Raw genomic sequence first — 27,795 nt, forward strand, 5'->3', positions numbered from 1 at the left:
CAAATGGCTAGCTTTACTTGCCAAAGGGAAAAAACCCTGCTTCTTTTTGATGATACACACACAAACCACAATATGGTTTCGCTTAAATAAGTAAATTGACAACTACTGCTCTGGAGGCTCTGGATATGAACCAGCAACAGCAGCGTTAAGCCATTTCAAAGCAGAGGGAATGAGATTTTCACACCTATTCTTTTTTAATTTAGGTCCATTTGAAATCCAAGCACCTCTGTATTACTAATTTGTTATGGCAATATTAATTAATGGTTTTGCTCTACAGCAGTAAGAATTTTGTTTAGACTGAGTGAGACAGATTAGAAGGACTACAAGATTAGAAAAACAGTCTGTAAACTGCTCAGATGTAGTTGGGGGTCACCTTGATCTCCTGAAAGGAGCTCACTGCACTTGGAAAGCCAGGGAGTGTGTGAATGTATTTCTACTGGTGCAGGCTCATTAGGGCTGGTTAGGTCAGCACCCTTTGATGTTGTCTCCTATTTTGGAATATAAAAACATTAGCTCCGAAGGTGGGTAGAAACAATTGTCAGACTTCCATTAAAGCTAATATTTGAAGAAATTGTGTATTATCTGGTGGGCAATATGATTTCAGATCAAGTATGCTAGGAAACAAGGAGCAATATTTAGTGACTTAGAGAAGGAGCACAGTGATGTCTTGTAATTTCAATTCTCCTGACTCACGCTATCTCTACCATTAGGTTAGCAGATATCCAGGATCATGTCTTGGCTACTCTGATCAACATGGTGTGCCCAGCCTCAGACCATCAATAGTATTTATCTTGCACTTCAGTGGCATAACACAGATAAGACATACAATTTGAGGAAAAACAGTAGCTGGCAGACTGATGGGCAAATCTTGGGATGATTTCAGCTGGTTCTTGGATTATCTCATCTACCTTCTATTCACCCTATACATGGGTATATATCGTCCCCTAGCCATCATTGTACCTGTATGAGAATCACAGAAGTGGATCAAAGCACTGTTGATGACAGTAAAGAAGTCAGTCTCAATTATTTTGTCTTTGAATTATGAGATTAAAAAGAATTCCTAGTTCAAAGTGTGATATGCTTTTGGGTATAACTTTGCAGTCAGCCCAAACACATTGTGGAACAATCACAGGGAAAAAAATCAGAGGCACAGTGACATTATTTTAATAAAGCACTGGTATTGTAAAGTGGTCACAATTTATTGGTGGGTTTTCAGCATTGGCAGTTGAGGGGCAGCTGAAGAAGCAAATTGGGTTGCAGCTGCCCCAGGGAATTAATCTATTTCTGGCTTTGCTGTTCTTACATGTCTTTGTTTTGCCTGAATTAGAAAAGATCAAGGTGGCAGGAGTTCAAATCTATGCTCTGCATTTCCTGGTGCTTCAGGAAGCCTCCTGTGTAGGCAGCACCTCTCAGGACAGGCTGGAGGACAAGGTGCCTCTTTTGACATTTTACATTGAATCTCCCTTGGTCAGCAGGAAAAGTGGCTGTCAGTCCAAGGGCATGCCCGAGGGCCAGGCTGAGGGATGCCAGGTCCCCTGGGAGCCCTGATGAGCAAGGCAGAAATGTCAGTGTCTGGGAGGCCCTGCTCATAAGGACATCTGAACATTTTTGACACTTTGTTGGACACTCTGAAATCCATAGGTTCAGCACAACTGGACTACCAGTATTACAAGATTTTTGGGTTTTCCTGTTTCCAGTGAGGCCGTAATCAGGAAAAGCCAAATTCTGGCTTCCTAACAGCACTGATAACAGCAAGGGGAACAGCAACAGAGACATGTAAAGTTGGAATACTCTTTGTAAAGGGCAGCCACAGAGATAAACATACTCCAGGATTCTACAAAATACTCAAAATATAGGTGAAACATTACAGCAGATCTTGTTTGCCTGTCCCTACTATCAATGCATTAGCTGTCTGATATCCTAACAAATAAGATGAAGCACATGAAAAGAGGGAATGGTTGGATAGGACAATAGTTACTCCTTAATCTGTGAAGAAATCAACCCCCCATAATATTTCAAATTCTATCCCTAAGATGCTCAGTCTTCAGGTTGCTTTCCTGCTTTTTAACACTTTTGAACATAAACCAAGCTGAGCTTACTAAGTAGGAACAGCTTTGAAAACTTGGCTTGAAATGTGTCCTTGAAAATGTGGTTCACAGGAGATCAGGGAGACAAGGAGGAGCTGAAACAACTTTTGGAGCAGCTGGCTCTGACCACAGCTCAATGAGAACTACACTCTTCCCAATATTGTTACCAATGCTTTGACTGACCAAACAGACAGATGGGCTGAAGCAGTGAGCAAAGACAGTTACTTGATGAGATACTGCATAACACAGTGAGAACAAGTAAAAATGCTTCTGGATTTAATGCTTAAGCTATAGCCCAGCTGAAGTCAGTGGAAATACGTCTGTTGTTTTCAGTGGAAGTTGGGTTATGACTTAGACGAGTAACACAGACTCGGGTTTCGTGTCACGGCTGCTATGTCTATTAATGAGAGCAGCTAGTAAGGACGCCAGCAGAAATCAGTGTTAAGGCTTATCTCTCAATGTGCTGAATGCTGACATTAAAAGTGCTTGAGTAATCTTTTAGTTGGACAATACATAACCACTCAAATAATACTGACAGAGAAAGTTCAGTGACACCTTTTCATTGACATTTATACTTCCAGAACAGTGAGGAGAAGAAGGTAAGGAGGGCAGAAGTCTACAGAAAGGAGAAAAGGCCATAAAAAAGGTAATATAGACTGAAGAATATGTTGCCTAGTGAACAATGAGGGACCCAGGTAAGACGTGATATTCAGGTAGAAGATGATTGTGAAGCCAAGAAATCAGGGAGTATTTCAGAGACCTCAGGAACTGATGCAAAGATACTTGTGGTGCAGTTTCAGAACACGACAAACCATTGGTTGATGAATGCATGGTATTTACCTGCCAACCCACCCAGCAAGGTTCACTGGCGGCAGCAAAGCAGCCAGCAGATGGGACTAGAGATTCCTCTTTACATCCAAGTGCTAGGTTTCCATGAGGAAGGATAGGCATGTCCATCAGAACAAACCATTTCTTACCAGAATTAATTCAGGCAGGAAACAGCATAGATTTCTCATTTAAAACTATCCGTACTTTCGGGGAGTACTGAAGGATGGAATGGCCAGGTTGGCCAAGACTTCCAAAATGCCTGCAAAGCACTCTGTGAAGATTACTGCTATTATTATGTTGTTATCCCTCTGGTTTGTAGAGTTTACAAACCAGAAGTAAAAGGAAGAGGTGGATGTATTTAGAATTTCTTGTATTTCTCATGTTTTCTTTTTGGCAACATTGGACAGAAACTTTGGGTCACCAAATATAATTACTGGGTCTTGCAGAAAATCATTTTACTTAAAGGATGCACCTCCTATCAAACTCCTTGAACATTTAATGAACATCTTTACTAACTTTAATGAGAATTGCTACTAATAATTTGCATTTACACACTACTTAAGGATCTTGAAGTGTTCTTTCATGTAATATGCCCGTTTTTATTACAGGAATATTGGATTTAAATGACTTGCCTAGGGTCTCACAGCAAGCCAGCAGCAGAATGACTTTCAGTGCTCCTGGTGCTTTGCATTAAATCCTGGACATTAACAGCTCCCTTCATAAAGGGAGCTTTGTAGTGGTAGATCACCTCCTGGTGTTGGTGGATCAAACCTTTTATGATAGTGCAAACAAATCAAGAAATTACTTGAACCCATGTAATACTTCTCAATGTCTGCAAAGCCTGGCTTCCTTTGAACTTAGAAACTTGACACAAGTCTGAGTAACACTATGATAGCCTTTGGCATATGCCCAGCTATGAAATTTTGATGTGCTAAGTATGTACCTCGGATCTGTATTTTCTGTATGAATAGAGCAGTAATCTCTATCTTTGTTCCAGGAAAACTTCAGAGCTTTCACTATCCCTTGTGCTTTTGGAGGCATATTTGAAAACAAAAAAAAAAACCCAACTCCAAAAGTAAGCCTATAATAAACAAAAATCCTCAACTTTTCTGGTGGCAGAATTGTCTAGAGAGTTTTCTCCGACACAGGCACATTCCTTGTCATTGCTCTCTCCTCTGAATGTCACTGTCCTCATCAAAAATGAACTCTAAAAGGAGGATATGGGGCACCCCTTTGTTTATGGGCTCCTTTCTGTCAAGAAAGATGCAGTACCACAGAATGACCTGATTTTTCTGCCTGTGTCAATGTTATAATTCTCTCTAGCAAATTGAAACATTGGTATTTGCACCTACATTTTGCCCTCTTATCTATGCCTCTTATGAAAAGCAGTGCAAATTGTGCCCCATGATCTCAGGATACTATTTTCAAGCTTTTGCCTGTGGCATCTGTCTCCTTCTATGAGAAAGCTATTTTGTGGCATGGTACTTGCTATAACATCAGAGAAACCATCTGGTAGAACAACAACAGCTATGGCAATACCAATCCCATTCATCGAAAGAGTTCCTCCAACATGGTGGTGGCTATCCAGGAGCTCTCACCTGTGGCAAATGGTGACATTTACTCCTGCTGGGAATGTGGCTGGGCAGCCGAATGTTAAAGAGGGCCTGCAGGGCCGCCTGTGCTGCTTGACCCTTGGCCAGCTTCTTGCTACGTCCTGAGCCTTCAAATGTTCTTCCGTCCACTCGCACTGCCATTACAAAACTCTTGATGTGCTGCTTCTCCACTGTCTCTGACAGGCAGACGTACCGCAGGCCCGACCGCAGCTCATTTAGCAACACCACTGGGTTCTTCTCGCTCTCTGCTTTGGATGCCATCTTGTGCTTATTTTGCTTACCATGGCCCATTAAGTCCAGCGTATGGCAGAGCAAGCGCCCATGTCGATAAGCCGTGGAAAGCAATTCGTTATTAACAGGGTTATAGACTGAAAAGTCGTCGCTGTGTGTAGATGGTTCAAACTCCTTGAACAGAGTATCTGGAAAGTCTGCCTGATCAGAAGTAAAGTCCGTGGATGGGTTGATGCAGTTCCCCATGGCAAAGTGAGCTTGGCAGGCATTGGGGAACTGAACGAATGACTTCAGAGCTAGCTCTGCAGCACGCATTTTGGCTTTCTTTTTTGTGGGCCCTGTGCCTTCAAACGTAAGTCCATTTACTTCCACAGCAACAGCAAAGACTGGAGCATGCACTGGACCTGTCTGGGAAACCATTTTATATTGTAAACCTGGTTTAAGTTCATGTAGCTGAACCAGAGCATTCTTTGGTGTCACTGACCATGAGACTTTCTTCCAGATGAGCTGGAGTTTGCAGAAATGTCCATTATTGCCTTCTTCTAAGGGTCTTTTTCTCTTACTGCTAGGTGTTCCCCCTCTTGCCCTCTCATTAGAGGATACTGGATGATCCTCCAGGTTGCCAATGTTTCGATTTTCCTTTACTTCTGCACTGCTGGTACCTGTTAGTAAAGAACGAAAAAAACTCACATTACAGTTGTCATCATAGTAGCTGACATTATTGGCTGGCAGAATAGCCAAAAAAAGAAAAAAAAGTTAATGATAGAAATCTTTGCTCAGCTCTTTTTGGGGGTTTTCCTCAAATATCTGTACAACAGTTGTTTTATTATTTAGAACACAGGTTTTCTGCATGGCCTGAATGTTTATTTGTCTCTAAAGTTCTACTTGTATTAGTCACTAGCCTCCTGTATTAAAAGAAGATTACATTATTCAAAGATGAAATATAACTGATCACATGTGACTTAAACGAACTACTGCATTCGCACTGGATAATTACTAGTAAAAAGTGAATAGTTTGCAAAGTTCCCTTAGGCTGAGATTTGTTCTATAATCCATGTGGGTGAATGCTTATAAGCAAATTATTAGAAGTCAGAAATGATTCACAAATGATTCACAAACAGAAAAATGGGCAAATGCATTGAATAATCTATTTGCAATGAATACATTGACCAGCTATACTCACACCATAGGCTCTTGTGTCACTAACACCATGAATCCAGCCTAAGAAATGGTCTGACAGACCTTCCTAGCATTTGAAACAATAGTTTGGTCTGGACTCATATTCCATTTTAATAAGTGAGCGTCCTTCTGTCAAATTAAATTGCAGATACTCTTAGCTCCTGCATCAGCAACAACTAATATTGTAAAAATTCTAGATAAATCTAAATGAGACTAGGAAAAGTCAGAGCATCATGATGGGAGTAATTACTGATGTAAAGAATAATCTATTTCAGAGAAAAGCAGTGAGAGAGAGTGACTGCCAGGAGTGCCAGGAAGGGAATGAAATGACAGTGGGGAGCTATGGAGGGAGCACTCTGCTGTTGTTGAGCCAATGAATCACACAAAGCTCTGAACTACGTTTGTGCAACACCCATGCTGCAAGGCAGTGCTCTTTGCTACAGCAGATGCATGACTGAGAACTGAGATTCATCTAACTGATGTCCTGAATGAGACAGAAAATGTGTTGCTGTCTAAATAAAGATCCTATAACATTTCTGTCATTTCTGATGAGTTTGTTTAAATGTATTACATCTCTGAGAAAGCCTCCAGTCCTCCTGTGCATTCCCTAGGGCAGAGACAAGTTGAGCAAGTAAACATGAGTGTAACCAACCTGTGAAGCAACCTGTCCCTGGAGCGATACACCTGATCCCTTTCTGAGCAGAGCACTGCCTGGCTGCCTGCTGTATTCCAGCCAGCACTGAGCATGGAGCCTTTCCCATGGTTTGTTACTGTCACACACGAGCATGCCACCTGTGCAGGCTGCATGAGTCCCAAGCACAGAGAAGGCCCCTGTGGTCCTCAGAGGATGTAGAACGGTCCTCCCACTTTCTGCAGGGCCATGGCCGTATTTTCTTTCCTCTCTACCCTGATGTACAAGCTGGCTGCAAAGATGTAAGGGGTGAGCTGCTGGCTGTGCCTTGAGGAGCTTCTGCTGCAGTGGTGTGTCTTTGCTGCAGCCCGGTGTTAGTCTGGGCTGACAGAGGCACAGGAGCTTTCAGAGAATTGTGTGGAACCAACCATCATGATTAAAAAAATTTATGTCCTGACATGTTGCACTGGTATTAAATATCAAAAGACTTTTTCCCATCACAGCAATAAGTCTGCACTCATGTAAGTTGTTCCACAGAAAGCAGTTCACTGCTTAGACATGAGTAAAGATCGTGGCTCAACTGCACGTGTGGGGGCCCATTTGCAGGACTGAGTCTTCAGGCTCCCTTTCCTGAAAATCCCTCAGCATACACTGCTTCCAGCAGAGCTTCCAGCCTGTGTCTTTGTCTCACCAAAGTTACATGCAGAGCCCTGTGCTGCAGCGCTTTGCTGAGGCAGAACACAAACTGACAAATTAAGGTCTTAGTGACTAGTTAATTTTTACTTTCTGAAGCTAAGGGGAGAGAATGAAGACAGGTGAGGAAGGAAAGAAAAAGAAATACATAATATAAAAATAAAAGTTTCATCATATGGCATTCAGCTGTAAAAAATATGACATCTTTAAGCCAGCCTCTCTGGAAAGAAGATATTTAAAAGGTCAGGTTAACTAAGACACAAGGATAATGTGGTCTTTTCTCATTGAGTTCACAACTCTATTTATGGAGACTCTGATCTGAGGAAAAGGAGATGCCGATTTTAACTTTCCTCTCTTCAGCCTGGCAGTGGCTTTGGCAAACCATCTTCCACCATGACCCTTTCTGGTGTTTCCATCTCACTCAGAATATTACTCTTTGGTTGCGTGAATTTTTTAAAATAAAGATGAAATATTTTGACTCAGACATACTTTTTACCAGGAAGCAGGTTTGCTTCTGTATTTCACACCTCCTCTCTCATCTTACCTAATAGGTTTTTACAGAGCCAATTATGGTACATAATGATATTGTAGTCAGGAAGCATGGAAAGAAAGATAGCTCTTGCTTCACACAATGTTCAGGTCTGAAAAAAATTTGTATTGATTATGCACCACTGAATAGGAAAACTCAAGGGGTTATTTGTATTTATAATTCATATTTTCTTATTCCAGCTGTTTTTTCTTTCATAGTCAGAACCACGGATTTGTGAATACCGTAACATCTTACCTTAATCATCCTCAGTAGAAAAGTGGTTGGCTAAAACCATGGCAACATAAAATCAACATTACTTGTTTGTCTTAAATTCTGTCTATGAAATTATCTAGTCCAGGTTTTGCCCAGCATGGAGTTTGTGTTCAAGTAGTGAAAAAAATGCAGAGTTTTAAGTGTAAAACTTCCAGAGATCAGCCACAAAGGATCTGCAGACAATGTTGGGTGTGCACAATGGTGATGTGCCTCTATTTATGGTATGTTTTGGCCTAGCCACAGTGAAGGAAATCCATGCAAGTATCCTTACATTCAAGCAGATTTCTAGAGGACCTGATCCACAAACACCAGGAAATAGCTCACAGACCTCAGTGTGGGCTGCAGCAGGCCAAAAGTCATCATGGCATGTAAATCAGAAGCAGCCTAAATTCAGTGAGTGCCTCTGAAAGTCTGTGAGCCTGATGGACTTGTGTGATACCTGGCAGCCTCTGGGCAATGTGAAATTACTTTATACTTTCAAGTATCTTTGAAATAGGAGGTCTTTGAAATGTGTCTTTTATGAGACCTCTGTGTAGCAGACATGAGATTACCCCTCTAATGGTGGCACATGTACTTCTATTGTGAAAATCAGACAAAGCAGGCAAATGACACCAAACTACGTAAGATAAATACTGTAAGCAGCTGTAATAGAACAATCACAAGCAATTTTAGAAATGACGAGTACTAAAAGGAAAGGGGTAAGTCAGGAGGATGCACACAGAGAAAATGCAAAACTGTGGATCATTTTCAGTCCTGTTATCTCTCATAATGTCTTTGCTCTTGAGTTCCCAAAACATTCTCTACATTTGGGGGGGGAAAAAAAAGATAATAAAATATGGTTCTCCTATGATGAAAGGTTGGAGAATAATAAAATTGTAAGGGGAGGGAGTTAAAAAAAAGAAGAAAGAAAAATATCATAATCTTTTTGCAATATTTTCTAATTTACTGTGTAAGATCTCTAAAAAACCCCACAACTCTGCACTGTAATATCTCATTGGGTAGCATTATTCATTGATTTTTTGTGGTTTCACAAGCAAGAGGAGGCACTGCAATCTTGTATTTGCTTCAGTAATTGAATGGGAGAGAGGAAAGCAGTTAGTGAAATATATTTATTTATGCACTGTTCCTCAATCTTCTGTCTGCTCTTTCATGTTTTTCTCCTTTTGGTCATTATGCACAGTAGAGTTAACCTAGAGAGTCTGCATCATCAAGAGCTTTTCAGAACTATAATGCATCACTAATAATGACACTGCCTATGTCTCTGGGTCATAAGGGCTCTGCAGAACTAGCCATCCGATACTCCACGCTACATTTGAAGAGATAATATTGTTCCTCTTGAAGGTTATTCTCCTGCCAAGCCAACTTCCAGGGAGGACGGGAAAGGAGAGGTGGTAGGTGGCATCTTCATTTTGGTTGGCATCTTTACTATTGAATTACAAGGGGCAGTACACTGGTGGAAAGGTATGATATTGAAAGAAAAAATTTGCAATCTCTGTAGTATAGCAAACTTCTGATTCAACTGATAGCTCTGACATAGGGAGTTACTGCCTTTAGAAACGTTTAGTAAACACCAGGTTGCTACCAATGCATTTAAAAAATACAGGTAGGACTTACTTTTTATTTTTCTGTGTTTTAATATCTAGCCCCTGTTTGACCTGCTTATGTAGAGTACATTTTTGCTGTCCATCTACATCACATCGACTGCAGAGGTTAGAAGGATTGACCTCCATAATTCCTGGCATACTTGGAAGTGAAAAATTTTAAATCAGAAGCAATAGGTATGAACCCAGGAGCCAGAGCCATGGTACCTTTGTCCAAGGTCAGATACTACATCAAATGCAATGCAGGGCAGTATCCTCTTGCAAGCAAGATGGTATTTTCATACACTTATTGAATCCATAAGGGAGGACTGTTTGTGTTCTTTACTTTGCAAAAAGAAACTTGTAGCTAACAAACGAAATCACTCCTTCCTCTCTTACATGAAAACACCCAGATATGTATTTTTAAACCTTCACAAAAGAAGCCTACTTAAAGGAAACCTGCCATGGTCTCTCTGCTGCTCCTAAACCCTCCCTCCCCTGTTCAACCCTGTTTTGAACAGGGTTCAGGCTGTTCAAAACAATACCATTAGACTTTACTGGTGTGTAACACCACACTGTGAAGGGAAGCATTACCAGTGCAAAAAAGTACAGGATTTTATTTAAAGTGAAGACGGAAAATTTGTGAAAGGTAATTGCCATTACCTTTAGGTGTTCTAGAATGAAGATACTTTACTTTGCCCACTTTATTACCTCAAATAACTGTGAAATCCATGGACATCTAGAACATCTCTTACCAATTAGGGAAATTATTCAAATGACCTAATGACCTTACTTAGGTGATACTCAGACTCCAATGCTCTCTGTCCAAGTTAGCAAATAAGTGCATGCAGCAAAAAACATGGGCAGCCCACAGCAGAAATGGATCTAAGTACATGCCTTCCTGAATCAGGACCAGACTATAGCTTAGCTTTAGGTATGGGAGAAATCCAAATGATGGCAACAGACACAGTTTTCAAAACAAAAACAGGGGAGTTGATTCTGTGGGGGATTGCTTGGGGGTCTGACTGCTGAAAGGGGATATTCACTATCCTCTTAGAGGCAGAGTCCCTGCTGTATCTCACACTGTGCAATTGAAAGCTCTGGCGCCTTATTCTGCCTGGGGGGGACTCTGGCCAACATGCTCAAACTAAACATGCTTTAATACACTGAATCTGGGGCTGGGGTTCATCTGACCGTTGTAATGGCTGAAATCCATATGTTGAGGACCATTACCGTCAGGTCCTTCTGCAGGCACTGGGGAGAGGTATATACCTCCAGAAGGGTGCTGAACTGAGCCTGTGCATACAGCAGTATGGCACACTGAGATCCCCAGGAATCATACGCTCCTGCCAGAGGTACACCCTAGATTCACAAGTACCTGTGTCTGGTGATAGTCTGCCTTGATGCCACGGCATAGTGTGGATGGAACGATTAAAGATCAGGGACAGGCAGAGGACTGTAACATCATGAAAGGCAGGCAGGCACACAGTGAACAGGGAACGATTATTCACTGTTTCATACAATCCAAGCACTAGAGACAGCAGGCTTGAAGCAATAAAAGGGTGCACTTTTTGACAGCACACTAAATCATTGAACTCCCTGCTCCTGGCTGTCGCTGAGATCAGAAGTATCAGTGAGCTGCAGAGAGGACTAGCCAGGTCTGTTGATGTCTAATAAATATGATGATTCAGGTGCAAAATCTAGCTAAGTAAATTTCTTGCTGGGTGCTAGAAAGATATACCACGGGGAAGATCACCATTTAAATGTCCTTTTTCTCAATGCATCACTAGCGGCAGATGTTGAGGACAGCGTATAGAGCTAAACTTCCTATTTCTAATCCTGTGTGACATTTCTTACATTCTTAGCTAACTTTGACTTCTCACATGTTCAAGATAAGGTCTTCATCAGAGACCAATGATTAGTTTACCCAAAATGTGATTCCAAAGGTGCCTAGTGCCTTTGATACATTTTTCTAGTATTAGTTCATGGATCATAAACCACAATAATAGCGTCTATATGCTAATAATCACCAGTTGAAAATGTGTGTGTAGTTAATCTGGCATGGCTTCCTTTGTAAGGAAGGCCTAAAGGAATGTGAAACAGGATTTTAATCTATTTCAGCCAGTGGGGCTCTGCCAATGCATATAGCACAGTTTGGGAAGGGGCACTCTCACAGGGTGCTCAGTGAGCAGAAAACTACAGGGATAAGCAAATTACCTCTCTACCTTGCCAGCATTCTCCTAGGCTGCTGTTAAATTGTTAGCACGGAAGAAGGCTTTGCTTATTTAGAGCAAATCACTGAAGCTCTTTAAAATGCCAAATTACTACATAGGTACATGCGTGCTATAGAAATTAGTGGGCTTTAAACCATTATACTGGAAGTGAACACTGAAATATGGCTGATTTTAAATTAATTAATCTTTTTTTAAAAAAATTGTAATAGTAACACTCAAAAATGCGTTGTACATGCCAAGAAACAAATCTCTGAGTGAGTGTATGTTTGACCCAAGAGAGGACGAGGCAAGAGGTCCCCGAAAACAGTGAAATTTTTCTATTTCTCTTTCAGAAAACACAGCTTACCCTGTCCATGTGAGCTATTTTAAAGCCAGTGCCAGCACGAAGCAGTCTTGGCATTACAGCAGCCATAAGAAAATGGTGTTAGTGTGTTTGGATTGTACAAACTTCCTACATTACCTAAAAATAACTAAGTAGCACATTTGGGAAACATTACGCAGGAGGTGCCTGCACAAGCTCATCATGTGAATAATATGTTTCCTGTGTGTACTTCGCATATCTCCTTCTGAAAATGTAGACTCCCTGAGACCAGTTTTGAAGGATTTTCAGGATTTTTCTTCGCCTTTGCTAAGATATGTAAAAACCTACCAGTCACTGTGCAGCAGAATGGTGTGATGTCCATGTGATACGCAGCAGCAGCAGAGGGCTGTGCTCCTTCACTCCTTCAACAGCTATTCCCCTTGGTGCTGCACCATGATCAAACCAAGGCTGATTAGCAACAATGGGGGAAAAAAGCCCATTCCTCCCACCCACGGGCTCTAATAGGACAACACTGTCAATGTGTGTCTGGCTGGAAAAGAAACCCATCTGGTAGGTGATACTAAAACTCAAAGAGTTGCTCATTTGATTGAGAAAGTGTCCCTCCCTTTTTTAATGATTCAAGATGAGTTACAATAAGCAGGGCCAGATAACACGCAGTAATTGCTTCTAGGTGATAAATGGGAGGGCTCACTGAGGGTTATTCAGTCCTAACTGCACACTCCCAGACTGCTTGGTGTTTTGAAGACTTCACAAATCCTTCAAACCCAGCCGCACTTTCCTCCAGCTCTGCAGTCATGGCTTCAGGGAGTGTCAGTGACTTTGTTCAGGTGTAAGGGCCCAAGAGAATCCAGGAGCTAGTTTTTGGGTTACATCTAGTATATTGAAGCCTGGTTAATCATCTCAATTGGATTTGGTCTCTTTTTTTTTTTTTTTTTTCTTTTTGTTCTCCAGGTCATATCACAGAAGTAAAAGAAAAAACAGCTTTTCAAGCAGAGGCCTTGTTCTTCCAGTCTTCACTTTTGCAAAAGACCTTTTGTAATCAAGGAAATGTAAACGAGGGAACACACAAAACCGAAGTGTCCTAGGGACATTTTTTAGGGATTGTGAGAAAAGCAAGTGAGCAATATAAGGTAATATAAACAGGAAAGGAAAAGGAGCTCCACAGTACTGTAGACCTGAGTGTAAACATCTTTTTGTAAGAAGCTTTTTCTTTGTATTTGTGACACACCACTTACAGCCCCACCATGCCTGGGTCCGCACAGCGAAAAGTGGGAAGCTGAGCTGAGATTTACCCTTCCTTCATTGGAGACTAGAGAACATGTTTGCACTCAGCATCAGGGAATTTTGCAATTTACATGAGGACTGGGCTTATGCCCTGCCGATATTTGCAAATCCACCTGCTTTCCACAATTGCCCCGTCACTGCAGAGCTTTTATCTTTAAACTTTATTATTCATCTGTCTATAGAGAAAGGAGGCTGCTTACTTAAATTGTCTTCATCCTCCATGGTGGTTGCACCAGGACTCAGATACTTGAAGGGCGCTATGAAGGTTGACAGTATGCTTACTTTTTCTAGAAGAAAACAGAAGAAGAGAGATATATAAAATCAGTATTTTGTCCATGCATTCTGATCTACTCCACACTTTTTCTCAAGTGAAAACATCTTGTCAAGTCTGTTTCTTTTTTGTTTTTTTTTCCTGAATTTACAGCCCCACCAAAATTCACAGAACTGCAATATATTTATTACAGCTGGCACATGCAAATATGAATGCACGTCCCTCCTGGTTACTGCCCCTCTGTAGTGCTCCTTGGCCATGCTTCACAGCAATGGTGCCCGAGCACTGTACAGCTGGGAGTGTGGGAGGCTTGAACTGGTCCAGCTGGGAATGGGGGAGGAGGGTGAGATTTGGAGGGGGTCAGCCCTGGGAGGAGGGACATGAGAACTGTTCTAAAGGATGAGACCATCAGCTCACCTCCTCTTGTTTCCTCTCCCTGACAGAGGCTGAAATAGAAGTCTCAGAGGAAGCTCAAGCTTTGGTGGCGTGAGAGACTACAACTGCTTCTAACTCTTCTAGAAATTGTTGATTTGATTTTTGGAAAGCCTTTATAGTGTGCACAGGAAGCTATTATCCAAACAGCAAGAATCCTATTTGAAACTCTTCTTACTCACATTCATAGTAAGCGTAGCTCCTTTTACTTGGAGTTTCTGTTTATCCTGGAGATAGTAGATGGCACAGAAATTTAATTCCAGTGCCACAATCAGCTCCTACATTAGATGCCTGGACAGATTCAACAAAATAAGAACTGATACTGATTTATACTAGCTCAAAATTTTCTCAGGATTTAACTATAGGGAAAACTTGCTATTAACACACTAGAAACAGGGATCTATTGAAAATACTTGTTTTATTTAGTTTGTTGTTCAGTTTGTTTAGGCTGAATTCCTCCTGACAAAGTATGGGTACTTTGATGAGGACCTACATCAACAGGGTGTCTACCTTAGGTAGCAGAAGAAATAGAAACACACCTTACAAAGGTGATCCTAAAATACCCCTCTGCTTAGAAAGCCTTTGCTTAGAAAGTTAGGTGAAAATGCTCTGAATTCTACACATTGCAAACAATGCTGGCCTTTTTTCTTGTGGCAGAAGCATCAAAACCCAAACCAAGAATGTCTTCTTTAGAGTGACACAGGAAAAATTATTTCAATGGGGTCTTTCTTTATTGGTACGAAAGTATTTCTCTGAATTTCTTTGAACTACCTGGCTGCTAATCTACCACTGGCCTGGAAAGCATTCCAGCTGAAGAGCTCTTACAATTTTCAGCAGCACGTCAGTTAGTTTTTTGGCGTGGTTCTTCCTACATTTGCAAATAATCCTTGTTCTTGTTAAAGACTGTTATCAGAATCCATCAGAAATGACTGCAGATGTTTGCCCTTAGCTTGGTAACACTGCAGCTCAATTCTATTATGAAAAAGCACAGAAAAAGCTGACTGCTCTTTGTAAGTAAATACAATAAGTGGAATAAAAGATTGCCTGAAGAAAACCTTTTTCCGTCCAGAAACCTTTCAGCCCAGACTAATATATAATTGGAGCACAAATTAGCCTCCTTGAATTGCAATTTCATTAAGAGACTGTAGTGATGTCATGAACCAAAGAATTAAGCTATGTATGAACACTTTAGGCAAAAGATTTTCCTAAGTGAATACTTTGACACTTTTTGCTAAGGCGTTGCTCACTGAGAAAAGTGGTATCTCTGTATGACACTATGTCAGTGCATGTGAGACTGTTGGGTTGTGATCAGGATAAAGGCTGTTATTCGCTCCTGACTTTCTCAACCAGTTTCTTTGATTAAAGTGAAAAGAGCGTAGGCTTTCGGGACCTAATCCAAAGGCTACATTTGGTAAGGGGAACGCTTCAGATGAGAGACATAGGATCAGGGCAGTCCTTGGCTTCAAAACCAGTAACGACTGTTGTGTCTGGATACTGAGATGCAGTGAGCTGGAGTGTACTCCACCGGTGCCTGACTGACTGCTGATGTCTGTCAGACCTTCAGAACTAGCCCTCAAGACACTGGATGTTGTACAGAAGGCTTCTTTGCTGAGAAAATGTTCTCACTTCTCAAAGACAGTTAATCCATTAACCAAGCAATAAGGACATGTGCTTTCTTGCTAAGGTTGCTAATGCCTACTCCTGCCACCTATCAAAAATCAAAACCATGTAGTTTTATACTATACTATTATTAGGTAAAGGAATATTCTATGATTTATCTTTCACCCCAACCAGTTTTGTGCAATTGATAGGGGAGATTTACAATGTGCATTTAAAAAATTATCAAATTATTTCCCCTTTGCCTTAAGGGACCCTTTAGCCATCTTAAGCTTTTGTTGTTACTGTTTCCTGCCTGTTCCCAAAGACCTTGCTGGTGCCTTTGCTTTGTGTGGCAGGGAAAAGGGATGACCTGTAAAATTCACTGTACTCTTAGAGGAGCAATGGATGGGTTCATGTCAACCAAATTCAAGCAGGCCCTAGTAAGAGGATATCCTTCAATCAGTACAGATGATAAAGATTATAATTTAATATTTCAATCTATTGGTTGAGCAAAGGAAGATTTAGTATGTGTCTAGAAGGAGGAGGACAGGGTGTGAGGGAGTGGGGGATGTAAGAAGAGAAGAGCCGTAGTATGCACATAGTGCAGATGAATTATCGAGCCTGTGGAGGAGGGGAAGGTAGATGACAGGATAATTAAATGTAGGTGTTTACAGGGTAATAATCTGGCTTGGTACAAAGCTATTGGCATGATTGTGCACTTCCACCTTTTGCATGTTACTGCCTATTACCATATATATACTATAGGACACTACTTCAGCTTTATTTTCAATGATTAAATTTAGTTTCATTTTTGTTTATCATTTCAGAACAAGATTAAAAGAGTTGTATATTCACACTTTACAGTCCTGGTGTATTTTAATGTCCATCACAATGAGTCTTATTTCCAACAGTTTGATGAAATCTTATGAATAAGAATAAAGGACATGACTGGATAGGAAAAAGCCATACAGAGAAATACCTTTAAAGTCTCCTTTTTCTCTCACTCTCTTCTCCTCCTATTTTTTTTTTTTTTCAAAAAGAAGCAAAGACAGGTAGCCCAAAATTAAATCAGGTATTTTTACTTTATAATTGTAAATGTTCTCAGTATTTGCTTGAGGAAATTATTTTTCAAGGCTAGGAGAGCAGGTCTAGGAGAAGAAAACAAGACATTTCAAAAACTCTTTTCTCTAGGAAGGCAGAATACATTTATAAGAGCCAATACAAGGAGATATTATTGCTTGCATTACAATTGTACCAAAAGCCTCCGATGACATGTAGGAACTATTTCATGAGGGCCTACATGGACACAAAGGAAGCTGTATTTACAATGGGAATTGAGAGATAAGGAGCACATATAGAGAGATTTATTTCTAGCCACCTTAGAACACTAAAGCAAGATGATAGCATCATATTTTGTAGCATATTCACTATAAAAACATCCTTCCAAGTGATGCCAAGTGGAACCCTGCTCCAGTACCCTAAGCACAAAAATCATCATTTCTCCTGATGAGAAGCCCATTATAGGAAGAAACCTCACTCTCCTCTGTTTTGGGATGGAAAAGGACTTCAGTTCACACTTCTTAAGTATACATTTTCCTACAACAGCAACTAGCTAAAAATAATCATGAACATTGTTTTGACAGTAGCCATACATATCATCTAAGCAAATAAAAAAAACCATCGGCGAAGATATGTTTTGCATGAAAAACAGGAAATTATTTAGTCCAACCAAATGATTCAGCAAAGCCTGGTGTATAAGGCAGCCAAGTTTCCACTAAAATCTGCTCTTTTTGTGAAGTTGCTCTTGCCCTGTGGATGCAGTCAGAAGGTTGGTCACAGGTCCCATAAATATGCTTTTATTGTGAAGACAAGAATACACATATAGAGCTATAAACAGCATTCTTGCCCCTCATACCTATCAGTATTTAAAGGGCACCAGACAATACAGGTTGATCATCAGATGTACTGAAGTTCTTTCACTCTCAATCACCTGAATAAAAGCAATGGGAATGGCAAGAGCTCAACACCTTTAAAAATCAAGCCTTATACATGTTGGACGAATTGTTTAGCTTTAAGAAGAGCAGACTGAGTGGGGTCATAACAACAGTGTTCAAATACATAAAAAGCTGGTGCATAGAAGAAAGCAGCAAAACTGTATTCCATGTGCATTAACGCAACTAGAAGTAATGGGCTTAAATTGCACCAAGGAAAATTCACTTCAAACATTAAAAAACCTTCCTAACAGTAAGGGTAGTGCAGCACTGGAATAGACTCCCCAGGTTGAAGGGCTGTAGGAAGACTGTTGGCATCAGTGGGGTGTTGCTCCTGTCCTGGGGTCCATCCCTTATAGTTGCTCTCCTATCCCTGTGGACCCCAGTAGAAAAACTCCTTCTGGCCTTGAGATCACACAGCAGGTCCTGGCTCAAACTTGGAGAACTGAGTAGTATTTGCTAATATTAGCTAATCTCTGAGCAGAAGCTCATGGCATGCTCTTTTGCTTGGCAGCTAATGAGGACTATTAATAACTGTTTTTTAAAATGCAACTTCCGAACATGGGAAGGATTAGACAGATGGCTACCAGTGGTTTGCCAGGCCAGCGTTAGCAATGTTTTACTGAATTAGTTTCATTTTCATATTCCAGTTGATTACCGTAAGCAATTTTACTTGTCAGAGGTTTCTTTAATAATATCCTTTTAAAAACACAGTGCAGACATTATAAACCAGTCCTAAATAATTCAATTGGTTTGCGTGGACTATAAAATTACTCAGGAAGGGTCAATTCTGATGCAGTAATGTAAACTCAGCTGCAAAACCTCTTGAAAAAAAGCCCTTATTTTTATTACTCTGAAGCAGTTTTGCAGCTACTCAAATAGTTACATTTTTACAGTTTTGTTAGCCTTGATTTATTTTGAAAGGGGCAGATACAGGGAAGGAAGAGAGCCTGCACGTCAGGAGATGATTCTCTATCTTCCTTCTAATATCTTAGTCAGTTCAGGCTTGGACTGACAGTGATTGACATGACGAAGTGATTCTTTACACAAAAGAAAAATATGGCAAATTTGGGAGGAAAATAGCAATGTCTTTAAAGCACAGCACTTACTGAGAAGGGCTCACAGCCTTCTAAATTATGGCTTGTACAGCCACCACGCTGCATCATTTAGTTTAAGCAGCCAGTTTCCAGACAGGGATTTACTTGCTTGGTGTCAGAATCAGCCTTTACAGCTGAATTCTAGAACCAGATGTTGAGTCATGAGTTACCAAGTGTGCAGGGCTGCAGCAGCATTGCCCAAGTGCTTTTGGCTTCACAGACAAGGCGGAAGGCTCTGTGCGATGCTCTTTTATACCCACTCTGACAAAGCTGTGCTGGGTTGCCTGTGAATGACCACACTGGTACCCATGGGGCTGGGAGGACTGTCTCTGTCCCTCCACTCTAGCTGTGGTGTTTAAGTTAGAAGTGTGGCTGCCCTAAACACCTTCAGAAAGCTTGTGTTTCTGCATGGACACAGCAGCAGCTTTGGCACAGCTGTGTGCCTGGTGCGGGAGTTCCAGTTTGGTGCCTTGCATTGCACAGGATAAATTCAAGCCTGCATATATTTGCAAGGAGCTATTAACACATGCCCGTTCCTCCTTGGTTTGTGCTTTGGTGTCTCACTCCTGAGGTGAGTCACCACTCCAGAGGTGGTGGAGTCACCATCCCTGGAGGTATTTTAAAGACGTGTAGATGTGGCACTTCAGGGCATGGTTTAGGAGACATGGTAGTGTTGGGTTGGCGGTTGGAGTTGATCCTAGAGGTCTTTTCCAACCTTAATGATTCTATGATTCTATGATTCCTACACTGGGAGATCTGAAGGCGAAGCCTTGCTGACATCATGAGCCCTTGAGAGCCATTGGTCAGTGCAATTGGAGCAGATCATCTAACTGAGCAGCCCAAGGGGGGGAAAAAGAGCCTGTGTACTGAAGGATATGAAAGGGTTAAAATATGTGGGGCTGTTTCTGCCTGCAGATATGCTGCTTGGCATCCCTGGAAATGTGGCCTCTGAGGTGCACAGTTACTAAAAATCTGCTTTTTACAATTGGTTTTCAATCCAAGGATTTTGCAGTGATATCCCACCCTGGCCTATGTGGGAACAGTAAGGAAAGTTTTTCTTGGAGATAGCAGAGGAATACTCTGAGAGAAAAACCTTCTGGTTGAATAAGATTTTTTTGCCTGGAACATGTTTCTTAATAACAGGGAGACAAGGAAATATTCAGATTAAGGATTTTAGGATATTTTTTTTTTTAATATATTTAGCATTACTGGTTTTGTTCTCTTCTTCAGCAGGGACCTGAAATGAAGATGTGAAATATCAGAATACACTTTTTCTTGTCTGATAACCAAAAGGAAGACAAAACCAGGGAACATTTTGATAGTCAGCATTCCAGGTGAAGGCTTCCAGCTGCACAAGGCAGGTTGTGCTTTGAGTTAGAGGTGTGAACCCAGAGCCATGAAATTTTCCTCTGAAACAGGGCAACAAGCTGCTTAGTATGATACAGCACCCACACACAAAACCACCTGTCCCTGTGCTTCGCCTGGAAGTCGATTGTGGCCTGCCAAGTGCAAGGTTCTGCTGTAAATAGATCTATTTGCAGCCTTTATCATTTATTTATCTAGTTCTTGGGGCAGAGAATATATTTCTGTTCTATTGTTGTTCAGTGCTTAGCGAAATGGGATCCTTGTCCAAGATGAGACCTCTGAAATGCCATTATATTAAATAGCAATAACAGTTTATAGTATTATGATACTGCAGAGAACATTGAGTGTGAAACATCAGTTAGTGCAGGGGGCTGGCAACTGGACTAATCATTTTACCTCTGTGCATCCTGTTCTGGCTGTTTACTGACCCAGAACTGCTACCCCTGGAAATCTTTTGGGGAAGCTATGTGAAATGTTTTGCTGGTGATGATCCAACCTCTAACATGCAGCAGCAGGTTCATGCCCTGTGCTCTGGCTGCTCTGCAACCCTGCATCCCACCAGGGCCTCTGTATATGTCCACACTCATTTACTCTGAGGTCAAAGTAACTTCTAGATTATCACTTAGGAAACAGAAAGGGCCAGCAATAAAGCCAGTTGTGATTTGTATGGATCCATCGAATATGATTTGAGATACAGGATATATCCTCTGGGATATGTTTAATTGACCACATCATGGGCCTCAGCCAATGTATGCAGCACCTGCGACATTATTTCTTTTCACAGTGGCATGTCCTGCAGCTCTCTTCTCCTCCTTTCCCAGAATGGAGATAGTGGGTTTTAGCTGAGTTTCACCGTATGAATATAAATAGGTGTTTGAGTAGACAAATCTCAGGGGCTGTACTTCAGTGCTCCATAACAGCCCACTCCAAGCTTCTTTACCATGAAAGACCATTTACAGAATGAAACATGTTGTGTTGTGAAATATTAGTTGCTTATTACTTCTAGTAAAGAGCAAAGTGAGTAAAAACACAAGGTGGTTGATGGATTTTTTAATAAGAAAGGCAATGTGTATGTGTGTTGTTCTCTATTAGATTCCACAGAAATCAATCTGAAATCTAGTTCAGCCTAGCAAAATTAGATCTGAAACTATTTAATTTTGTTACAGGAGTGTTCTTCTCTCCTGATGCTTTGCCTGAGGACACACAGAGATAAAAACTCCTGAGTTATTATCAGTTTATGATCATCTCTGCCTGTCTGTGGAGTGTACTATATTATGTATGTTCTGAGTGATCTGGCTGTGCCTTGGAGATGGCAGTTTAGAAATCATGTCTTTGCAAGCTTCTTATGCTATTTCAACATTCATTTTGGAAATATTTCTATTTTGCATCCTATAAACTGTCACAGGCTTTTTTTTTTTCTTTTTTCCCTCCCTTTTTTTGGATGTCATGGCTTTAGAAAGCAGGAGAAGCACAAGAAAGAATGATTGCGTAGAAACCTTCAGTGCTCAGCTCTGTATGCTGAAGTCTTGCAATGGAGACCATAAAAATGGCCAGTGGATTTAAGCGTATAATAAGTCTACATGATTACACTATCTGTGACTATTTGATGTTATGCCACCTGCTTATCAAACAGTATATCAAAGAGCATCTGTCTACACATTTAAGGCAAACAAAAGGGCTTCTTCAGTCACATGGGAAACTAATTTGGCCAGTATTAAGGTGAACAGGCTAATTTCTCATACAAGTGTGCACTACTTAAGAAGACTTAGCTAAACTGGGGCAGAAAACTGTATAATAATACTCAATTTGGCTTAAGAGAGGTTGGCCCATCACTAATTTAAACCTGCTGGCTAAACTATGCCTGTGTGAAACATGAGTGGTCTATGTCAAAGTAAGAGTACCAAAGTTAGCAAAGGTATTTAAAAGGACTTCTGGAACCAGTGGAGCTGAGGCCTGGGGGGGCGAAGCAGCTGCCTATGCAGGCATTACAGCAGACTGTGTCTCAGGACCATGCATACAGAAGGACATAGAAGATGCAAAACTCTATGCTGCACTACTTGATTTTGAAAGGTTTTGCCACCATCTGAAACTAGTAGTCCAACTGGGTACATAAAGTCTAAGGCAGGGCTGAGCTGTTAAAGCCCAGCTTCAGTTCTCCAAACCCAAAGTCTCCAAGTTCAGCTATTACTCGAGGGGCTTAGAGGGGCTTAACAACCCAAGGAGAGACTCACTCTACCTTCTGAGAGGAGGCACTGACATGGACATGTACAGATAAATGCCTGCTGAGAAAAGCACAATAAATCCCCCTCAGAAGGTGCTTATTCCTTTTACAGGGGACCTGGACTATGATTTGGACTAAAAGAGTAACTTGTAGATGTCCAAAGGTAGCAGAGATGACTTCTACCCTACCTTGGGCATCTATGTTGCCAGGAAGTTTTGAGCTGTGCTCTGGTGGGTGTTACCAGTGGCTGTCGCTGGATCATACGGTGCCGAGGGAGATGTCCTGCTTCCCTGAGCAATGCAGCCCCAGAAAGAAGGCTCTGCTGTTGACAGGTTGTCTTGATACTGTTTCAGTCCTTGATCTTCACATAGATTTGGATAAGGAACCGGGTTGTGTGTTACTGAAGGAGGGATCACAGAGCTCATGCTGAGGACACTCAAAGAGTTGCAAATATTAGGAGCTATTGTACATGTACTAATAGAAGGTGTTTGCATAGGTGTAGATGAACGGCTAAGTATTTCTTTTACACTTTACAAGATGATAGTTTCATTGTATAATGTATGGATCACCCAACACGGGCATAATAATGTGCTTTGCCTCAACACAAACTGCTCTTTTAGTTCTTCTAAGATCATTCTCCAGCCTGCAGTAATGCTTACAAACGTGCGTACAGATATAGCTGTTCATCTCTCCATAACTGATGAACAAAGTGAAACGGCCCCAGCCAAGGGCAGACACTGTCAGTGAGCCTGTCAGCACTCCCCTTTGAGCTGTAACCCCCTCCTTCCCAAACTGAATACCTGCTTAAACATTAGGAAATGAATGGCCAGCACCAGAAAGGTCCAGTCTGCAATTAGTGTTGAAAGGCTTTGTTTAATCTGCTCTCTGCTCATCTACTGGAAGCCAGCCAAGTATGACCTCTCTCTCTTGTACTTCCATAATAATGCATATTTAACCTGAATCCTGCCCTGATTTATCCTTTATAACACGAGGCAGTCTTGTGTTAACCAATCTGTCTGTGGGCAGAAAGTTAAAGGCACTACCATTATAATTTAGGAATGCTTTTACTGAGATACATGTGCTTATTGAGAGCAAACAATTAACTCCAAGTGATAGAGGAGGGCTGAGATTTACAGGGCTTTCTCAGACAAGATGCTACTGACAGAAGTCAGGTCTGCTAATTGAGGCAGTTATTTAAGTATTTAGGCACTTAAATTCCCATTTGACCCTGGGGAGCTGAGACAGCTAAAAGGAGTTAGGGGCTGCCCTGGGCCTGTCCCAGGTGTTGCTGGTATTATAGTGCCATTTACTACAAAGCAACTGCTCCAATTTCACCTGTTAAGGCATGAGCCTTTAATATTTATTAAACTTTTCATCACACCTTGCAGAGTCTGAAAGCTTCAGGTTCATCATTGCTACTTTGTTAGTATTTTCTTTTTGCCTTTTCAGTCGCTGTTCAATCACAGCACAAATGGCTTCAAACCTAGCCCTCAATTAAGAGCGATGACAAAGGAAAACTTGGCTAAAGCTTTACAAAGAAGGCTAAGTTTTTCAGGATGATGCAAAGGAAACTTGACACCTGACTCCCATCAACAATAATAATGGGGGCTATGCATCTAACTCTTTCTGCATTGTGCTGACATTGTACCCTTGAATGTTAGTACAGTCCAATAATTCTCCAAAGATGAGGCAGCTTATTTTCTCTGCCATTGCTGCTTTGCTGGCATTTTTATGGCATTCCCAGAAGTACTACCTGTCAGAGTTAGTACTTCCAAGGATGGCATTGCTTTGGGGTGATTGAGGGTTGATGTAATTAAAGACAAGGCAGTCTACTGCTTGCCCATGGGTATTTTATATCAAGTGTTTCATTGCACAGCTATGATTGATGACTTAAATGATGACAAAGTTGGGCTGCTCTGTATGTGCAACAGTGATTTGAACCGGGATTTCAGGGATGTGAATCCTGTATTATAGGCTAAGAGATTTCTGGGAGTGTTGCAGAAATGGAGCTTTCTAGGAAAATGCAACTTCTCACGAGCACTTTAATAGCGTCACTGAAAACTCCCAGAGACTACTCACAGAAAGGGACTAGTCCCAGTCACAGCTAGAGACAAGAAAGATTATTATTATTAATATTATTTGGGAATCATTTGGAAAAGAACAGAAAAATGTATATAATATTACATCATTGAATAAATCCACTGGGTGCAGTTATTGTTGTCTTAAGTGGGATTATCCGATTAAATCTACACATGCTTTTGTACATATCCACATCTGCAGCAGTCACTGTAGGCTTTCTTTATAGTCAGTGAAGACTTAGACAATATAGACTATGGCATTAGAGTACATTTATTTCCTTCTACAGTAAGTACGTGTTAGTCCTGTTCTGTGACTTGAACATGTTAAAAGCCATGTGAAATATCAGGCGTATTATTATTTCAGTGTTTACCCCTTAATAAACTGATGAAGTGGTAAAATCCAATAAAAAAGCTGCTTTTGAACACCGTGGACAGAGTTTGATAAGGATGGCCTGGGAACATAAGACAGCTCTTTGTGCAGCAAGAAGCAGAATCTTATTCTTCTCTTCCCTACTATAATGTCCATAAACTCCTATTACATTTATAACTTTGCATTAAATTAAATATGTTATTTTACACAAGTGCTTAAAAGTCTACTAAATATCCAATAACAGTTTTCTTTATTCCCTTGTTAGCAGCTGCCATGGCGGCAGGGCTCGCACAAGAACGAAAGTGATTTAGTGCATTGATTTGCAGTTGGCACAGCCCTCTGTTCTCAAACAGAACTGATTAGCTTAGCAGGAAAGTGCCATTTACTTTTTATCGCATTTCTTTTCTGCTCATCTCCCTTTGGTGGCTGCCAAGAGGAACAGCAGAACTGTAGCCTCCTGAGCTTACTTTCTTCAGCTCCAAATTCTGCCATTCTGAGGACTAATTTGTCTGGATGCTGCTGCAGCATCAATACACATGCCAGGATTGCTGCTTTGGTACACTGAAAACAGCTCCCAGTGAGCTCTTTCAGGCTGTTTCTACACAAAATTAACTCTGACTATGACAATCTTATGTGGATCAAAAAGTCCCATCTAAACCAGGATTTTAGGGCTTTTTTTCACCATTTACCAGAAAAGCTAATAGGACACTATGGCATAATGTCTAGCTGGGAAGATTTCTCCTGAGTATGTCACTTTTGCTTCATAGACTGACCCTAGGGCCTGCCTTCTAATACCTAACATTTGGAGGATTGTGTATACACTTCTGCACCTCTGATCTTCTGTGTATCGAAGCTACTGGGTAAACTCTTGATTCACCAGTTAAAAGCAAAGATTTTTCTGCAGCACAGAATTACTAGCAGCTGCAGTAAAAACAGTGGGAGTCATTGAATTAGCAATTATTTTCCCTTGAAGACCAATTCATGACAGAAGTTCAGTTTGCTTTGGATAAGACTCCATAATTTCACAGGTCAGATCCTCAGCTGGAGTGAGTCTGTGTGGTTTTTTTGAAGTCCACGAACATACACAGAGTCATACGAGCTGAGGTCAGTGTAATAACTCTTTCAAACCAGTTAAGGATCTGATCCCATAAACTTATGACGACTATTCAGTCTTGCTAGTGCTCCACAGTTCTCATGCAAACTGGTCAAAAACTCCACAAAGTCAAAGCTTCTCAGGGGTGTTAGACATTTCCAAGTCTGTTGTTACTGAGAAATAAGAAGAAAAAATAGGAATGGGTGGGAGGCTGAAAACCATGGTTCAGAGTTATTTCTGGAAACAAAGATGAAAAGATAAAGAGGGGAGAATTTCTTTCCTACTTTCTAGCTGAAATTCGCTCTTAATAATATTAATCCTTTTGGACTCTACAGTTAGCAGAGATGAAGAAGCTAATCTCTGCCTCTTCTGTTCTGGAGGCTCCATTAGTTCTACTAAATAGCTGGTGCAGCAACAGAGAAAAAGTACATACGCATTTACCTCCCTCCCCCTTTGATCTCAGCAAGAGATTATAAGACAGCTCCTGTGCTCTGTTCTTTCATTTTAAAATGCAAAAGCAATCTGAAACTTTCTTCCCTCTGGCACAGGAAACCCTAGCAAGGAGAGGGCCTCTTTACTAGAAAATGTGTAGCTCACACTCTTCAAATGTTTCTAACTCCACTAGTCATGTGAATTCAGTGTCTTTTATTCCCTCTTACGAGCCATCTTCCCTCTTTCCACAACAAAGAAAATCCTCTTTTCTAGTAAAGCAGGAGTTATTTAACTGCACTTATTCAAAAAATGACAATATCTGCCGTAGCTAATGAGCTCCTAACAAAATAGGGATGCACTGATGGGGCAACATGACCACAGTCCTCTCCTAAACCACCAGAAAATAAAAGCTACTTCTCTACAGCAGTTAAACTACTGCAGACTGTCAGCAAAACCTTACTCGTTTGGTGCTATATACCCTTTGTTTTGCCACTGGTAGCAAACACTAACGACCATGAGTTGAATTTTAGGATAAGATGACTCATGCCTTAAACACCATTGATTACAAAGGGAAACTTGTGTGACTGGCTCAGATATAAATATTTGGTGAGATGAAACCAATGTCATGTGTCTGGTTATCCACAGACCTCTCACACTTGCTTCTGTGAAATATCCTCCTGGGCTTACATCTAAGTTTTCTTTCTGCAGAAACTCAGGCACAAGAATATAAAATAATGGCACCAGAGTGTAGGCACAACATAGTGTCAGAGTGGCTGAGGCTCATACCTAGAGTTGGATGGTATAGAAATATAGATAGAGGCACAAGGTGGTGGCCTCCAAAGTGGAACTGTAACCCTGCATCAGAGCCAAAGACAACTACTTAGGTTTGGAGAGCATCAGATACCTCGAAAAGGGGCACACAGGTGACAGACTTAGTGAGGTTTTGATCAAAGTCATCAGTAATAAACACTGAAGATTAGGGTGTATCCTAAATCCCATCCTTCCTCAAGGCTTGGGCATCTTGCTTAGGGTCACTGGGAGGGACCCCTTCTGTTTGACAGTTCTTCCTGAGGACTGATGTTTGCACTCTGTCTTTCAAACTGGGAGGAAATGGAAGCAGTGATCATGTCTTTTAAGAGACAGGGTAGATGGGGGTTGATAGTGAGGGGAGACCCTTTTTGTGAGTGTGACACAGTTATTGCATTTATCCAGAGCAGGGCTGTGGCACGACTGGAGACTGTCACTCCTGGAACAGGGACTGATGGACCTGTGAGAGGCTGAAAAGGGGTCCTGCGCTGTGGGCAGGGTGAGAAGACATCATCAGTGTCCTTAGGGACCTGACACTCAGCAGATTTTTAATAC

At 41.2% G+C, this 27,795-nt stretch overlaps 1 protein-coding gene across 2 annotated transcripts in view; it reads right to left on the reverse strand.

Moving 5' to 3' along the window:
* ADARB2 (adenosine deaminase RNA specific B2 (inactive)) overlaps positions 1-27,795 on the reverse strand; it is a 323,206-nt gene that overhangs the window by 103,154 nt on the left and 192,257 nt on the right. The window contains exons 2-3 of one of the 2 annotated variants that reach the window (XM_075082412.1): positions 13,685-13,771; positions 4,514-5,421 (exon numbers count right to left, since the gene is read on the reverse strand). In XM_075082412.1, coding sequence (XP_074938513.1) covers positions 4,514-5,421; positions 13,685-13,771 — 995 coding nt within the window. The remainder of the gene's footprint in view (positions 1-4,513; positions 5,422-13,684; positions 13,772-27,795) is intronic. The other variant, XM_075082413.1, reaches the window with a different exon arrangement.

The sequence above is a fragment of the Phalacrocorax aristotelis genome, chromosome 2 (assembly GCF_949628215.1).
Source record: "Phalacrocorax aristotelis chromosome 2, bGulAri2.1, whole genome shotgun sequence".
Lineage (NCBI taxonomy): Eukaryota > Metazoa > Chordata > Aves > Suliformes > Phalacrocoracidae > Phalacrocorax > Phalacrocorax aristotelis.